Below are 19,120 nucleotides of genomic sequence, written 5' to 3' on the forward strand. Positions count from 1 at the left end.
TTGATTATAGAGTTTATCACAATTGTTTTGACTATCACTGTTCTTAGTGCTTCGATGCAGGGGTGGGCAATAAGCGACCATCCAGCTGTTGGTGAACTACACATCCCAACATGTCTTGCAACAGTTTTAGCAAGGCCAAATAGCAAATTTGTGGCAGGGCATGCTGAAATGAGTAGTTGTATAACAGCTATGGGCTGCTTATTGCCCACACCCCCTATTAGAGTATTCAACAGCATTTTTTTCCTGCATGGTGCTACAAGTCTCAGCATGGTAGAACCACTTATCGCAGGGGTTCCCAACCACGGTCCTCAAGGCACACTAACAGTCCAGATTTTAAGGATAGCCATACTTGAGTACAGGTGACTTATTTATATCACTAAGACCAGGACTGTTGGTGTGCTTTGAGGACCGAGGCTGGGAATCACTGACTTATCATGTTTAAGTAGGGTGTCCAACACACACACACACACACACACACACACACACACACACACACACACACACACACACACACACACACACACACACACACACACACACACACACACACACACACACACACTCCTCTGTAGTAATCAGCAAGTAACAGAACCAGGCACAATAACCAGACAGTTTCACAATAAACATTTAAGAGTGCTGATTCTGTGACCACATTTACCTGTATATAGAAGAAAAGAGGAATTGACTTTGCTGCTACACTGGTCATTATGTGCTTCTATAGTCACAGTATAAGCCTCCCCACACTCTGTGCCTCTGATGTTGCAGCTCTGATCTGTAGTGTTACAAGTCACTGACTTCCCATTCTTATTTGTCAATTTTCCAACGTAATAATCTGCTCCCAAGACAGCAGCCCAAGAGAGTGTGAAAGAGTCCACTGCACATGCAGGCATTGTGTTTAATATCTGAGGCACACAGGGACCTGGAAAGATGATTGTAATAGTAATCATATAAAAAGTGTATTTGGCCAACATGGAAAAGCTGATTTGTAAATAAAAAATAGTATGGATTTAAAAAACAATTACGTCACATTTTTTAAGTTATAAAGTCAACCAATAAAATAGTTAAAATGTAATAAAGCACCATTTATATAGTGAGCAATATTTACAACGTTTAAATAGGGGAACCTGAGCTTTTATAAACAGGAATGGGATTCTAGCTCCCTGGTCTCAACGAGATGACAGTTTGTCTTTGCTGGGTTTTTTGTTGAAGAGGGCGGGGTAAGCTACAATAAAGGGTGGGTAATTGCTTACATTTACTCAAGAAATAAATACCTCAAATTTTAAATAATCATTATACTTGTTTATCCTAAAGTCAATTAAATTAGGGAGATATGTATATTGCATATATAGTCACTACCAGTGATACTTGGGTTAAGTACCATTTTTATTCAGCAGTTTTCCTTCATAACCGCATCATGTAACTTGCATTATATAAGTATTTCTGACATTCAACAATATTTTTCTTTCTTGCTTATTTTTAGCATTACTTCAGCACAACTGAGATGGTAATGGCACCAGTTTTTGTAAAGATTGTTATCTTGTTAAGGGAACAAACATGCAGTAATACTGCTAAAAATATAAAACATAAATACAGCAATGTGTGGCAACCACATTGGAGATTGGAAGGAATTCTTACCTGTGTGGAATTCAACAGTTGTACTCTCAGTTTTACACTGTTCCCCATATGCAGTGACTGTAACATAGTAGGCCTGACCACAGTCCAGTGCCTCAATGTTACATGTTGCTTCTGCTGTAGAGCACGAATGTACTTCTCCTTTGGTGCCAATGACTATTGCTGTGTAGTTGAAAGCTCCTGGTGTTCTGTCCCAGGACACCTCTGTAATATTTGTTCCACACATAACTACTGGTCTCACATTTTGTGGAACACAAGGAACTAAAAAAAAGACATGATGAGAGGCGGGTATGATTAAACTGCTCATTTCCAGGACATATATAGTTCTATATAAATGTAGCAAAATTTATATAAAACGGAAATGCAGTGCGTAAGTAAAGCAATATTATATACTGTAAGAAGTGCACCTAGAATGGTGTCATTTGGGGAAAAAAAAGCAATGGGTGGTGGCACAACACAGCTTCCAGAGGTGGTGATGATGGAAGAGCTGGATTATAGGCAGGGCAAATTGAATGTGCGTACTGTACCAATAGATTCCCATTGGGTTGCACAATCCCATCCCTCCTAGACTTTATACATAGCACCAACTTTTCCTAAAGAAGCCTGCACAGTTATCGGGGCCCAAGAAGCGTCAATATCTGGGCCAGAGATTCCTCAGGCTGAATGGACTAGTGAACAATTTAATTAAGGATGTAGGAGAATCTGTATAGCACAGATTAAAACTGTGACTCTCCAGCTGTTTTAATTTTACTAAAAGTCCCAGTTGCTCTTAAAGCCGAAGCTAGACAAGAACCTTAGTATGACTTCACAGGAAGTTCACATTTACTTGATTTATGAGAAAAATCCTGACAAAATTATAATTTTAGTATTTAATCATTTAGTATTTATTGTGTATATGTTATATAATCTTATGCAGCATGTATCTAGCTGCAGAGAGGCCCCAGCTCTCACTGGCTGGCAGACTTACAGACACAGCCTCACTTCTGTCTTTTCCACCCAGCAGTGTTAGGACAGGACTATTTCCTCCCATCAGCAACTGCAGCCTGCACCCTGTAATCTGCACTGAGCATACGGCTGGTGAAAGTTTCAATGGTGCGACCAATGGTGGTGTCTAAAGACGCAGAAAGCATGACTCTAGAATCTGTAGACACTGCAGTGGGCATCTCAATCCTTGCATATTTGGGTGCACAAATGTACCCCAGGGAAGGGCATTGTAGTGGCATTAGCATAAAATCGCAGACGCAACTGCAGTAAAAGAAGCAAGGAAGGTCACAACTGCGTCCAATTTAGAATCAGTCACTATGAGGAGGGATCCCGACCCTCTTGACAGACCCCCGCCCCCATTGTGGATGCTTCCATAAACTTCCGGGGCTGGTTTTCCATCCCAATCTGCCCTCGCTCTTATGCCATACTTAACCCTCTGTATTCTGGCTTCTGACCACTGTACTACATTGAGACTGATTTTACTAAAGTAACAAATGATCATCTCATAGATGAGTCGAAGGTAATATCTTTATTCCCCTCTATGAGGCTTTCGATACAGACAACAACTTTCTTGTCTTGTTCATCCTTCATTCCCTTGGCCTTCAGAGTACAGTGCTCTCCTATTTCACTGCCTAAATTAATGAATGTTCCTTAAGAGTACTGTATATACTTTTGTCACATCTTCCCCTCCATATGTTTTGTCCCTCTAGGCTCTGTTCTTGGATCTCTGCTTTTTTTTATTTACAACTATTCTCATGGTAAACTATTATACTTTCTTGTATTCCACTATCGTCTCTATGCAGACAATAGCAAAAACGACCTCTCCTTCCTGACCTTTCTCTTTCTTCTTTATATTGTGTGTCCAAATGCCTCTCCACCATCGTTACTTAGATATCCAAACACAATCTTCCCTCCTGATTATTTTCTCTCCTTATGAACCCTCCTCTAGTGTATCTCACCAGCTCTCCTCTGTCTTCAGTCCCAGTCCCTGATGTCACTCTGGACTCTGCCCTCAGCTTCACTCCATACATCCAATCCTTGCCCTAGTATGGGCACCTTTTCCTTCTAAACATTGCCAGAATATGCCCTTTTTTTTACTCATATCCAATCTCTTATTATGTCCAACCTTCACTACTGTAACCTCCTCCTATAGAGTCTTCCCCTGACTCATCTATTCACAGTTTTAGCTGTCCTAAATTTCACAGTGAAACTAATCCACCTCTCATGCCATTTCATGTCTACGTCATTACTCTGCAAATATCTACACTTTCCCTGTAACATCCAGAATCCAATTGCAGCCACTATCCATCACTTTAAAACCTGTCACCAACACCTGCATTTTATAAATCTCTGATGTTGAGATGAGATGATCCCCCTCACATCCTTATACATCTACCAAAGTCCTGCACCTCTCTTAAATCCACCTCTATGTTTTGCATCCAAGACTTCTCTCATGCTACTTCTTTCTTGTGGAACACCTTAATCAGCCTGAATATACTCTCCACAAGTTGGCAATATTTTCAGTTCATACTCAAAGCCCACCTCACCCATACAGCCTATTATACTTCCACCTGATACTATTTTCTGGCACTGACAGCTCCATACCAATGACTGGGCTCTACTGTGAAGTACAGTGTATAAGCGGTTCTACTGTGCTGTAACTTTTATAAGTGGCTCTACTGTGCTGTAATGTGTACAAGCGGTTCTACTGTGGAGTAACGTGTGTAAGGGCTCTACTGTGGTGTAATCTGTATAAGTGGCTCTACTTTGGTATAACGTGTAGAAGTGGCTCTACTGTGGTGTAATGTGTACAAGTGGCTTCACTGTGGTGTAACGTGTATAAGCGGCTCTACTGTGGTGTATAAGTGGCTCTACTGTGGTGTAATGTGTATAAGGGGCCAGACTGTGGTGTAACATGTTTAAGTGGCTCTACTTTGGTATAACGTGTAGAAGTGGCTCTACTGTGGTGTAACTGTATAAAAGGCTCTAATGTGGTGTAAAATAAAAGCTTTATGCTCTCCCTCTAAATTGTAGATTCTCAAGTGCAGAGCAGTCTCTACTCACCACCTATTCCAATACCTTCTCCATCTAATTTAAATGTACTTGTTTTGTTTCTATATAGGAGTTGTTGTTGTTTTTTTTAAAGAAATGTTGAGTTTTGTGGCACCTTATAAATAAATGATGAGGATGATAATCATATCCAAGACCAATTTGGGATCACCGACCCTAGCACTGGTCATCACTCTTTGCAACAGCTGCTTCATACCCTCTACTTACCAAATTAATATCATGATTTAGAAAAGGTTACTGTAACTTTACTGATACCAAGGAATAGTTGTGAATTGTTACTATCATGGTTTAGTATGTTCAGTTGTTGTTATTAATGCTTTCTATTGTGTTTATGAGCCATATTCAATTAGAGGCGAGGTTTTCGCCTGTCCGACTTTTCGCCTACTTCAATTGCAAAACAGGTGAAAACGGAACAGGCAAAAAGTACTGAAAGAATTGGGGATATCAGTCTGTACCCCAGAAAAAGATATATTAACATAGGGAATCAATATAAATGTGTACTAATAGCCCTAATAAAACTATTTTGCGTACTTAAGTTGTGTAAATTGCTTGCTATTAGCATCTAGGTAAAAGTGGTGAACAATGGCATAAAGCTGTATTTTTTGGTGAAAATAAGTAGTCCTGTCAAATTTGGGGTGCTTGAAAATGGGTGCTAGCATATTTTTATGTCTCTAAAGTGAACTTTTAAAAAATGTGAAAAATCCACCTGCTACATGCACCTGCAATCCCCAAAACACCTGACCCATACTTGGGGACCCCAAGAAGTTTATTTTGATACTTTTAATGTTTATCCCCCCACTTTTTAAATTTTCACCCCAAAAACTACATGTCTTTTTTGGGGTGTTCTTAGGTTTTTGTTTCTTTTTTTTGCAGATTTGTCCTTTGGGGGGCTGCCCCAAGGGATGTGAGTTGTTTCCCCACATTTGCACCCCAAAATTTGCATTTCTTTTCACCAGCTATTGATTGGAGAAACTTTTTTGGAGAATTGTTTCCGCTTAGGCGAAATTGTCCTGTAATTGAAATTGGCAAAAAAATTTTAGGCCAATTTTTTGCAATAAAACAGGCGAATATGGCTTTTCTCCTCTAATTGAATTCCCCTCTATGTGTCCTCTTTCTCCTACTAGCTTGAAAGCAGTATGAATGTAAAAGATATATAAATATAATTTGCAGGTCTTTGTTGTCCACACTCCTAGACACAATCCCTAGTCTTCAGGTCTTTGAACAATTCTGTATTGACAGATGAAGTATCAATTATAAAACACCAAAATTTCCTAATGACCTTGGCCCAAATGGATTTGCAGCCCTATATTAATACCTTGACCTTCCCACACTCAACTGTCTAACCTTTTAAACAATGTCCTAGAAGGAAACATGTAAACTTGAATCACTGAGAGACATATAGCTGCTCATTGCAGAGCTGCTGCAGGTATATGCAGAATATTGCCATGTTCACATTATGTAGAAGTTGCTTTAGTTTGCACTGCATGTAATTTAATTGCTTGATAGAAGATGATCTCTTATTACATGATCATTTGCTTTTCTTAAATGGATATTGTCAGATAATGAACACAGTATGCTGGTGTTTTAGGCGGCACCTGTAATAATTTTTACCTGTGTAGATATCTGTAGGACTACCTATGCTGTTGCAGTGGGAGTTAGATGCTGTGATGGTTACAGTGTACACTTGTCCACACTCAAGGTCACTGATGTCACAAGTTGTGTTGCCTGAGGTGCACATTCCACTCCAGCCATTTATTCCAGTTACAAGTGCAGAATATGTTGTAGCTCCTTGTGCTGTTTCCCACCTTAAAGTTCCAATGCGGGTTCCACAATGTAACTCTGCCCTCACATTTGTAGGAATACATGGAGCTGGAATTCAGAAAAATAGTAACTTATATCACTTCTAATTGTTCATGTGATAAAATGTTAAAAAAGGGTGTTGCTTTAAGGCAGGGTCCGTACGAGGGGTAACCCAGATAGAATCAAGGTACAATTCAGGTTCTTAGATTAACCTCAAAATAACAATTTCATGTATTAACAAACTATAGAAGGTAAATGCAATAAAGAAAAACAAACTATAGAAGGTAAATGCAATAAAGAAAATTTTGTATATTTTATATTTAAATATATAAGTGGCTTGCTGACCTATATTAAAACTTTAATAGGTTGCGTGGAATAACTTTAAGTGGGTGCTAGGGATAAAGTGACACACTTAAGGGCTAAACCTTTGTAATTATAAGGGCTACCTGATGCATGGGGATTGAGAAGCCCTGCTATACATGAAGATCATTACCAGTGCTTTATAGCCATGTGCATGCATATACCTATAACATTATACTGCTTACTAATTTATTAATTAACAATATTAATATGTTTAACATGATCAGTTTATCACTAAATGACTGTAGATTGCATATTTTGTTCTGTCTGGTTATTGTCATTTTTTACTGTTAAATATTTTTTTTAATACCTCTATCTTATTTTAAACTTTTTTTTTTTACTCTACATCTTGTCAGTAGCAGAATGTTGATAAATCACTTATAAAAAAGTTAAAATGTAATAATTATAAACATGTACTGTACATAGTACAGCTGTATTTTAATGACACATTTAATATAACAAATGTGCTGGTCATATCTAATAGCATCTAGTGGTGGATTAAATTAGTAATTAAGTAAGTAATTTGTATTCTCTAATGAAAATGTCATGCAAGTACAGGTTGAGTCTCCCATATCCAAAATGCTTGGGAACAGATGTATTTTGGATATCGGAATATTCCGTAGTTTGGAATATGTGCATACCCTAATGAAATATCTTGGGAATGGGCCCCAAATCTAAAGACAGAATGCATTTATGTTTTATATACACCTTATACACACAGCCTGCAGGTCATGTTGTACAATATTTTCAATAATTTTGTGGCTCAAACAAAGTGTGTCTACATACATGAAATTAATTTATGTATTATACACCTTTTACACACAGCCTGAACGTTATTTTATACAATATTTTAAATAATTTTGTGCCTTAAACAAAGTTTGTGTACATTGAACCATCAAAAAACAAAGGTTTCACTATCTCAGTCATGCCAAAAAAAATCTGTATTTCAGAATATTACATATTTTGGAATATTTGGATATAGGAGACTAAACCTGTATAATCCCCAAGTACTTCCTTCTACAGTTACTGTGAGAAGCACTAATACATTACTTAATAAAATGGGCAATGCCAGGAACAGTGTGAGAAAAACAGTGGTATCACCCAAATGATTGGGTCCTCCGACTTCTGTCAGGGAAGGCTATTCTCTTTATAGACATGTGACTTACAGAATTAATGTGGCTAACAATGACAGTTTATGTAGCATTTGCTCTGCTTATCAGCTAGTAAAGAAGGTTACATCTGTATCCCATAATTAGGAATAAGAAACTCTGGATGAGGTTTGCATGACCAATATTTACACATTTTGTATTTTTATGGTTGCGGTTTACCTGTTTGAAATGTCACCTCCTTTAGGCTGACGTTGGCCTGTTGATCATTGAAGGCTGTGACAGTCACATTATATATCTCTCCACACTGCAGTCCTCCAATGTCACAGGTTATGTCAGTTGTGTTACATGTATATATCTCTCCATGTGACGATATTACACTGGACTTGTAATGTACACTGCCTGGGGAAGACGTCCACTGCAGTTTAACCACATTAGAGTCACAGGGGTAAAATATGGATAGGTTCTGGGGGGCACAAGGACCTAAAAAGGAAAATGTAATGTTTTTTGACAAACGGATTTATTAAGAAAATCAGAGCTAACAAATTTTATTTAAACTAATTGTGTCATTTGTACCATAAGTACTGGCCCATTACACAAACAAAATGAACAGTGCTAAACTAGTGTGGCTAACAAGTAATAAAGTTAAAAAGAACATAGCTCCATACAGGAGCAAGATATAAATAAACTCATCCATTGAAACTTATCAGCCACAAAGTCTCAGCAGGATGACACAGTATGTGTGCAACATTTCAGTGATTTAATAAAAACTACTTTCTCAAGTCACCTTTCTGGACTTGGCTTAAGGAAGAGTTTGTCTAAGAATGCTAAATAACGTACTCTCCAGTGATACCTAATACAACAGAGTATAAATTCATTATACCAGTGAAAGACCAAGACCAGAATCTAAAAGGATAGTAGTCCCTTCTGAAAATCTCTCACATAATTCAAATATACTAACATGAATTGAATAAAATAGAAATCCCTAGTACAGAATGGAATACTTTGGTGGCAAAGAAAATGCACCCTATTAATGCTATATTGTACGTTCTGCATCTTCAAATCCTATTATGAATCTAAATAGAGAGTAACTGATATAAAACAGAGATAAATATTAATAAGATAAATATAGAATGAGGGGGAGTTAAACTACATTGCAATAAAGTAACCAATTAATTATGGGAAGCTAGGGAATAAAATTAGTTAAAATATATATATAAATATATACTCCTTCTAAACACATCTAAATCCTCTTTTATATAAAACAAATAATCTATCTATCTATCTATCTATCTATGGGCAAAACTACCATAGGTGCAAGGGGTGCAGTTGCTATGGGGCCCAGAGCTGAGGGGACCCATCTTCTTTGTCACATTTACATGTGTTATTTACATTTTGCACCATTGGGTGGTACATAGGGGCACTTACAAACTTTTGTATGGGGCTTGAAATACCTAGTTAGGCCCCAAGTAGCTAGAGTGAATATTGTAAATTACTTGAGTAACAAAACAGTGTCTAATTGAGTATCTCAAAAATCACCAAGAGACATATTAGAGTAAAATATTTTATCTTTAGAATAATTAATAAATAAATACATTTTAAACAGGAAGAGGAGCCGAGCCACTGAATGCTGTAGTCTGAATACAGCATGTGTAATCTGAACATAGAGAAGGCCTACCTGAGGCAAAACGTCCTACATTTTTCTCCTCTTGCGATATATAGTAAAGTGCTCAACACCAATTTATTTTAAACCAAACAAATTATTATCGTGAAGCAATATTAACCTGGAGAAACCTCCATATCTCATTATTCAGCCAATGCCACCTAGCCTGGATATAAGAAAAGGCATCACCCTGGATGAGTAATATAATTGCCCAATCTGTGAAATGTCTGCCCTGAACCAACATTTTAAAGCCTGCCTTGAGACCCCAGGAGGGAATGCAGGATTATCGAGTAGAAGAGTGAAAGGGGAATAAGTGGATGAAATGAACTCCTTGCCCCAAAGATGCTTCCATGAGAGTAGGGCCAACGGTTGAGTTCGAAACACCAGGTATACGAGAAGCAGTTAAAAGGGATTTTATAAAGGAACCCTCAATAGCCACTCACTGTTTCATAGAACCTGGCCTGGACCAATCATAAATTCTGCTAAGCATAACTGCATCATAACAGATGCCAAAATTGGGAAGTTGGAGACCACCCAGATGTTTCCTCCTAAACAAAGCATCATGTTTAAATCGGGGAGTTCTCCCACCTCAAACATAATTCCTTGCCATTCAGTGAAGATCCACAGACCCACCATGGGGGATCAGCACCCAGAGAGCCTTTAGTAAATAAAGTATATGAGGCAATATATTCATTTAATTATGTTTACCCTCCCAATCCACAAGATGTCAATACTGGACCAAGAGGTAAGCTCATGTCAGATTTTCGCAAGTATAGGAGTAAAGTTAAGTGAATGCACTTTAGAGAGGTCTCTAGGAAGGTGCACCCCGAGATACTCTATATATATGTAAGTACTCTAATCTTTTAGTTAGACTTTATTTCATATAAATTTTAAATTTTTCCTTGTACTAAATTCTTCTACTCTCTCATTAATTGTTTTGTCTCTCTCATGATAGACAGGCAAATCCTTAAATTGTAAAAGCAAAGGTTTGGCCTCCTAGACTTCCCCATTAATTTGTTTGACATTTCTCTTTCTATAGTAAACCAACAATTCCATTAGAGATAAAGATCACTGATCCACGATCCCATTCAACTTTGCTGTTAGTCATAAGTTACCATTACTTGTCACTCCGCCTGTGGTGAATTTCTGATTTGAATAGATTTTTCAATGGATAGAACCATTTAAAAAGTTGGAGTTGTGTTTTTAGGATGTGTCAGTGATTAAACATAAGAGTGGTTAGGTGTTCTTTTTTAAAGCTTATAATTCGTCCATAATTAATATTTATGTAACAGATCAAATAATCTAAAATACATTCATCAACGCACTCTGGAATTAAAAGTACTATCTTACATGTATGGAGCACAGCAACAGTGTGCTCTATACTCATGCAGATGTCATTCTGTGCCATCATCCCCACAGTATTTGACTCCCCACATGGGACATTTCGCATCCAGCATGATGTGTTCTGACTGCTGCAGTTGTATCTCTCTCCTTGTGATCCGATCAATGAAGGCATATAACTCAATGCACCACGGGAGAGGCTCCAGGATATCAATGCTGAGTTAGTAATACAGTCCAGGGCTGTGTTCACACTCATTGGAACGCAGGGGGCTGTGTATAGCACAATGAAGGAAAAAATCATATATTACAAGACCAGTAAATTATTGTAAAGGCTGTACTGTGCTGTGCATGCAAACGTCATGGTAAACAGTATTTCAGACTTGTTAGAATCTTGCAAAATAATTATTATGGGATCACAGCAGGTAGACTTAAACCGCCTCTTATTCTGGGATGTAGTTTATAGACTAAATGCCGCCGGTCTATATCCCAATAGCAGAAGCCCGGCAAGGGACTTAAGATAAGCATCAAAATACTTATGTCTTTCTTAATCCCAATGCCGGAATGCCAAAGGACACTGGAACGATCGAGGTAAGTCCACTTAGCCGCACACACCCCGGGATGGGTTAGGCTAGGGGAAGAGGGAGTTAGGCACCACTGGGGGGGAGGTTAGGGCAAGGTACCCCCCCGGGAGGGTTTAGGGTGTGGGTGGGGAGGGTTAGGTTTAGACACCCACAGGTGGGACTTAGGGTTAGACACCACACCGGCAGTTTTAGGGTTAGGCACGCCTAAGGGAGAGTTAGAGTTAGGGGGGAGAAGGGTAGGGTTAGGGTACTTACATGCTCTGTCAGGATTCTCCTCTATCGGTCTTCCGGCGTCAGCATTTCATCCCGGCAGCTATGGAGCCCAACCCTTTATTCTGCATTATTTTTTTTTATCATGGATGACTACAATGATATATCATTTCTACAAATGCTATTAGATTTGCACCAAGATATAGCATAAAGGGTGTGGTTATGCAATGTGGTTCACATCTCTAATAATGGATAAGGAGAACTGTGTATGCAACAGCAAGAGAAACCTCTTTGTAAAGAGGACACTAAAACCGGTGGATGAGCACCATTATGGTAAATGCTTCATCAGTGATTACAAGCTACATGTTATGGCAAAGCATCATAATGACTTCTCACTTCTATAGAAATAACTTTATGTTATGAGACAGCAGGAGGATATCCTCTATTTACCAGTAGAGATGTTTACAGCTTGGCTCATTGGTCCTCCACACCGACTGTTAGCAGCTGACACAGTAACAATAAAATCATATCCACATGGGAGGTTAGGAAATGTGCAGTTTGATTGTCCAGTGTTACAAGTTCTGCTCCCACCATCAGGTGCAATGAGATAGGAAGTAAAACTCTCAGTAGCGATCACCTGATTCCAGGAAACAGCTAAAGAGTTTGTACTGCAGTCTAGCGCTGTATGGACATGGTCTGGAGCACAGGGAGCTGTAGAGGAATTCAGCAAAGATTATTGCAATTTGTCAAAATCGACAAAATCTAAAATACCAGAAATTGTAGATTATTTTATTGTATGCCAATGTGTCAGTCCAGACAATGGGTTGTCATCTTGTGTTTATTCAAATAAAAGGGCTATACAGTCCATGGTCCTGTAACTTTGAACTGTAGGTTTACAGGTAAAAAGCAAATAAAAGAAACAAAGGAGAGTTGCCATGCTAAGCTTATAGCCTGAGAAATATTAGCACTTTCACAGTGAAGGAAAAATTATATTAAATATTAATATCTCTGGTTTTATACTGAAGGAAAAATTATCATTAATATTAAATCTTTCTGGTTTTATACTGATGGCCAAATTATCATAAACATTAAATAGTTCTAGTTTCACTAATGCTGGCCATACACCTGCGCGATTTCAGACCGATTGCCTGATTTTCGATGAGTCATATGATGGATCTTGTGAAAATCGTTTTTATTTTAAATTAATTTAAGATCTGATGCGCGCTCCCGAAGCTCCTATAATTGGATCTTATGATCAGATGTGCAGCACATATGTTCCATCGTATCGTGTGCAGATTGTGCCGTTTATTTTGTTAATGCGATCCATCGTGCAGCAATTCAAGTCATTTCAATGACTGTTTCCCTAATGAGCACGTGAAGCACAGGATCGATCATATGACAGATCCTGTGCTAAGAAAAACAACAGACATGCTGCCGTCTCTGCGAGGGAGCTTCGGGGAGTCGGATGCTGAATTGGAATGTATGCTGGTCGCGCAGGTGTATGGCCAGCTTAATTTTCTCTTGAAATGTACTGTCAATGGTTTTTATAATCTCAACAAAATAATAATTTAAGCAGTGATAATAAAAGAAAATACCTGTAATAAGTTGGATCTCATGGCTGCTGTCAGTCTGACACCAGTCATTGAACGCCCTGACAATGACGTGGAATGTGGCACTGCAGCTCAGACTTGTGAGATTACAGGAGGTAGATGTGCTATGACAGGTGCGCTCCTCTCCCTCTGATGTGGACAGCAGTGCAGTGTAATTTACAGATCCAAGAGTACTGCTCCAGGACACAACAGCACTGTTTAGCTGGCAGTCAACATCTGCTGCGATATCCTGTGGGACGCAGGGTCCTGGGTAGGAAGAGAACAGTTCATGATATCTCCAGGACAATCATTGCTTATGTAGCTAGGAAATTTTATTCTTACTCATACTGTATTACTCTTGGATTAACCCAATTATATGAACCAAATTCCTATTACAGCAGTGGCACCATAAAGGTGCTGTATATTATGGGTATTAGTGTTGGCCCTCCAGCAGACTCCCAGAGAGCAGACAGGTTTCCTGAATTGGAGGCTTGATGACGTGATTGGAGGTGAATTATGTCATCACAAGCTGTATGGCAAAGCTGCTTTTCCCTTGACATTGGGCATTGAATGCTGTTACAGTGAGATCATATGTGAGTCTACAACTCATATATGTTATGTCACATGTGGTGGACGTTGTGTGATAGGTGTGCTCCTCTCCATTTGTTCCTATAACAGGTGCTGTGCAATTAGCAGCCCCAGGTGTTCTACTCCAAGACAAAGCAGCAGTATTATAAGGATAACTTGTGTTGGCGCTTATCACTATTGTTCAAGCAGCTGTAAATGAAGGTTGTGAACCTTCTTATAAATGACATAGAAAAATCTAATGCAGCGCTAACAATAAAAAATATTCATATGGCTTGAAAGAGTCAACAATATTATGATTTAATAGCTAAAAATTAAAACATATATAGATAAACCATATAGATATAATTCGATATCATATAATTCTATTTGTAGAATTAGCAGCAAAAGTAGTGAATAGTCATTAGATACAGGGGCCCAGGACTCCAGGAAAGTATACAGCATCTGCGAGGATGGCAGCCCGAAGGGAGAAGATCCCGACAGGGCAGTTAGGTACCCTATCTCTACCCCTCTCCTCCCCCTAACCCTCCCTTAGTGGTGCCTAACCCTAACCTCCCTCCCTAGTGCCTAAACCTAACCTCCCCCTGGGGGGTGCCTAACCCTAACCCACCCTTACCGCACCCTAAACCTGACACTTACCCCCCAATAAAACTGACGTTAACCCCGCTGTTTTACCTAAACCTAACACTACCTTCGTTCGGGTACACGTCCTCCTGGATTCCGGCGCTGGGATTAAGACAGGCTTCGGTATTTCGACCACTATCTTAAGTTCCTTGTCAGGATTCCAGCATCGGCATTGAGACCGGCGGCTCAACTACGTCCCGCGAGGATATCTTGCTAAACCCTGAAGATACCTATTATGGACTGGTAAAAATACTTCCATTTCACCGTATTGACTGCTTACAGAACTGTTTCCTTATAAGAAAGGACATTATAAATATTATAATCTGCAGTCCTATATTGGGGCTATACATCTGGAAACAACCTGCATCTAATGACTATTCACTACTTATGCTGCTAATTTTGCAAATTGAATTATATGATATCTAATTATACAGTCAGGTCCATAAATATTGGGACATTGACAGAATTTTCATATTTTGGCCTCTATTCACCACCACAATGACTTTGAAATGAAACAAACAAGATGTGCTTTAACTGCAGACTGTCAGATTTAATTTGAGGGTAATTACATCCAAATCAGGTGAACGGTGTAGAAATTACAACGGTTTCTATATGTGCCTCCCACTTTTTAAGGGGTCAAAAGTAATGGGACAAACTAAACAATCCTAAATCTAACTTTCACTTTTTAATACTTTGTTGTAAATCCTTTGCAGGCAATTACAGCCTAAAGTCTGGAACGCATAGACATCACCAGACGCTGGGTTTCATCCCTGGTGATGCTCTGCCAGACCTCTACTGCAAATGTCATCAGTTCCTGCTTGTTCTTGGGACATTTTCCCTTCAGTTTTGTCTTCATCAAGTGAAATGCATGCTCAATCGGATTCAGGTCAGGGGATTGACTTGGCCATTGCATAACATTCCACTTTTTAGCCTTAAAAAACTCTTTGGTTGCTTTTGAAGTATGCTTTGGGTCATTGTCCATCTGCACTGTGAAGCGCCATCCAATGAGTTCTGAAGTATTTGACTGAATATGAGCATATAATATTGCCCGAAACACTTCAGAATTCATTCTGCTGCTTTTGTCAGCAGTCACATCATCAATAAATACAAGGGAACCAGTTCCATTGGCAGCCATACATGCCCACGCCATGACACTACACCACCATGCTTCACTGATGAGGTGGTATGTTTTGGATCATGAGCAGTTCCTTTCCTTCTCTTCTCTTCCCATCACTCTGGTACAAGTTGATCTTTGTCTCTTCTGTCCATAGAATGTTGTTCCAGAACTGTAATGGCTTTTTTAGATGTTGTTTGGCAAACTCTAATCTGGTCTTCCTGTTTTTGTGGCTCACCAATGGTTTGCATCTTGTGGTGAACCCTCTATATCCACTCTTGTGAAGTCTTCTCTTGATTGTTGACTTTGACACATATACATCTACCTCCTGGAGAGTGTTCTTGATTTGGCCAACTGTTGTGAAGGGGTTTTTCTTCACCAGGGAAATAATTCTTTTGTCATCCACCACAGTTGTTTTCCGTGGTCTTCCAGGTCTTTTGGTGTTGCTGAGCTCTCCGGTGCGTTCTTTCTTTTTAAGAATGTTCCAAGCAGTTGATCTGGCCACACCTAATGTTTTTGCTATCTCTCTGATGGGTTTGTTTTGATTTTTCAGCCTAATGATGGCTTGCTTCACTGATAGTGACAGCTCTTTGGATCTCATATTGAGAGTTGATAGCAACTGATTCCAAATGCAAATGTCACTCCTAGAATCAACTCCAGACCTTTTACCTGCTTAATTGATAATGAAATAACGAGGGAATAGCTCACACCTGTCCATGAAATAGCTTTTGAGTTGATAGTCCCATTACTTTTGGTCCCTTAAAAAGTGGGAGGCACATATTGAAACTGTTGTAATTCCTACACCGTTCACCCGATTTGGATGTAATTATCCTCAAATTAAATCTGAAAGTCTACAGTTAAAGCACATCTTGTTTGTTTCATTTCAAAACCATTGTGGTGGTGAATAGAGGCCAAAATTTGAAAATTCTGTCAATGTCCCAATATTTATGGACCTGACTGTATATGTATGGTTTGTCTATATATGTTTTAATTTTTAACTATTAAATCATAATATTGTTGACTCTTACAAGCCTCGTGAATATTTTTTTATCGATAGCGATGTATTCGATTTTTTTATAAAGCAGCAGTATTAGCCTGGCAGTCAATGTCTGCAGCGACGTTCTGTGGTATGTAAGGATCTGAAGAGCAAAAATATACACAAATAAAAGAAGTTGTGAAATTACCAAAAATTGCGCTTAAAATGCCTGGATTATATCTATGGTTACTCTAGGCAACAGACCCTGCTTTCTAGTCTTGGACCCTACCACTTCAAACATTATTCTGTTACCCCGTTTATCAAATGCAATTACTTTCCCATCCACTACTGCTCTGCATAACTGATGCTCAGGGCAGTGACAAGGGGATCGGACGGGGCCAGAGAGGTATATGCTACACCAAGATGTAGTTCTACACCATATCATGATCTTTGCACTCACAGTGTTGGGATGTACTGTATCTAACAGCAGTGGCAAATAAACTCTACAATTTTAGACCCTGTGGAATAGGGATTGCCTTACAGCATGCGGCATTGGGTTATATACAGTACATTGAAACTATGCAAGTAGACTCAGTTCTAGCAAAACGAGTAAATTGAAGAAGTACTACTACTAATCTACTACACATTGCAATTAATGGTAGATGTTTACTGATCAAAGATATGGCAAGATTTTCCATTGTGAATCAATTGGATCAATTCAGTTAGGGGTGAGGGGAGCAAGTTTCCCTTGCAATGGTGTAGAAACGCTGGCAATGGCAGCGGGACTCACCCCCCTTATAGCCCGATCTCACTCCCAAACTTATGCATTTTTGTACACAGCCCTATGGGGCTGCGAACAGAAATACTACGAGTCCAGCGGTTCTTTAAGTGCAAGTGCACTTACCTGCAGTCGTGACATAGTTGCTCCTAATTGAATAGAGTTATTTACTTTAACATTCTAATTACCTGTGTGAACATACTCTGGGGCCTTGGCTATGCTGCTACAAATTGCCCCAAATGTTTCCACCGTCACAGCATATGTCTGGCCACATTGTAAATGATTAACTATGCAGCTGGCTTCAGATGTGTTGCACTTGCTTTCATCCCCATCCAATGTGCTGACACTTGCAATGTATGTGGTCCCTCCAAGTGCAGGCATCCAGGAGATCTCTGCATAGTCATTTCCACATTGGAGTTGCACATTTATGTTACTTGCTACACAAGGTACTGAAAGATAGTGAATGGATGTCTGGTAAATCCTGAATATTTATTATGGAACCAGTCATACTTACATAACATTGTTAGATGTTGAAAGCTTAGTGACCCACCTTATCCATAAAAAAAATTGTACCTGCTACAATGTACTACAGTAAATATAGTATGGGCAATTTCTTAGTCTATAAGGGTACCCTGTAAAGAGTCATAGCAGTGTCTGTTTTGGGTCAATGTACATTTTCCAGTGATTCATGCTTCAGGATCCAATATGCATGTGATTGTACAGAACCTATCATCAGTCCAAACAGCAAACACCCCACAGTGATTTTACACAATGCTTAGCTCATGTATTTTCCATTAATATACTAATGTGTAAAATGCAAAAATATGGTATTTTGACGTTTCCTTAGCAAATTTAATCATGGTTATACACAGCGGTTGATTCTTACCTGTCTGACGGGGAAGGGGGAGGTTCTGTAATTGTGTGCATGTGCAGGATCACAATCCCAGGCATACGCACCAACTGTCCGGCTTCTAGGGACTGCATCGGCTGCAACCCCTATAAGCTAGTAAGGGCTACCGTAATAGCAGGGGTGTGGCTTCCCATGGGAAGTGCTCTCTCCTTTCACAGTGTGGACAGGCAGTCCTGTGGGGAGAAAACTCCTGCTGGGATTGCCTGTTCGGCTGTGATTAGCAGGAAGCACGTCCAATGGGAAGTCAATACCACTAATACGTAGCCCCTAGGTAAAATCTGCTACTGGTTATACATACTTTCTTCAATTTAATAAAAATTAGTAGATACTGAAGGGCAGGGTCATAGATGTGAGGTGCAGGTGGTATGGCACCACTGATCAATGAGACAAACCACAGCAGTGAGGGCAGGGTCACAGTGACGCGATTCACTGCAAACTGTGTCATAAACCTCCAGACGGGTGTGGTATGAAAAGTCAAAATTTCAAATGTTGACATGGACATTAGGTCGACAAGCAATATATCGACATTCACACCCTAATCCTAACCCTAACCCTAAAAATAGCAAAAAATGTACTGTCCACATTCTGGTGTCGACATGTCAAATGGCAACATTATGAACATGTCATCATTTTAACCATGTTGGCATTATTCTTGTTGACCTTATGTCCATGTCGACATTCTTACTATCAACATTCAGACTGGATCAAACACCAGACTGCCCTTTTCAATGGGGTAGCAATATACTTTCCCAGAATTACATGAGTCTCCCAGATATTCTGGGAGAGTAGACCTGTAT

The 19,120-nt window shown here is 39.2% G+C and overlaps 1 protein-coding gene across 1 annotated transcript in view; it reads right to left on the reverse strand.

Annotated features, from left to right (window-relative positions):
- LOC148442248 (uncharacterized) overlaps positions 1 to 19,120 on the reverse strand; it is a 151,568-nt gene that overhangs the window by 74,472 nt on the left and 57,976 nt on the right. The window contains exons 17-24 of the mRNA XM_088464124.1: positions 17,602 to 17,862; positions 13,343 to 13,603; positions 12,198 to 12,458; positions 10,966 to 11,226; positions 8,175 to 8,435; positions 6,298 to 6,555; positions 1,636 to 1,893; positions 659 to 919 (exon numbers count right to left, since the gene is read on the reverse strand). Of these exons, the coding sequence (XP_088320250.1) occupies positions 659 to 919; positions 1,636 to 1,893; positions 6,298 to 6,555; positions 8,175 to 8,435; positions 10,966 to 11,226; positions 12,198 to 12,458; positions 13,343 to 13,603; positions 17,602 to 17,862 (2,082 nt within the window). The remainder of the gene's footprint in view (positions 1 to 658; positions 920 to 1,635; positions 1,894 to 6,297; positions 6,556 to 8,174; positions 8,436 to 10,965; positions 11,227 to 12,197; positions 12,459 to 13,342; positions 13,604 to 17,601; positions 17,863 to 19,120) is intronic.

Source organism: Taudactylus pleione, unplaced genomic scaffold (genome assembly GCF_031769625.1).
Source record: "Taudactylus pleione unplaced genomic scaffold, aTauple2 ptg001594l, whole genome shotgun sequence".
Classification (NCBI taxonomy): domain Eukaryota; kingdom Metazoa; phylum Chordata; class Amphibia; order Anura; family Myobatrachidae; genus Taudactylus; species Taudactylus pleione.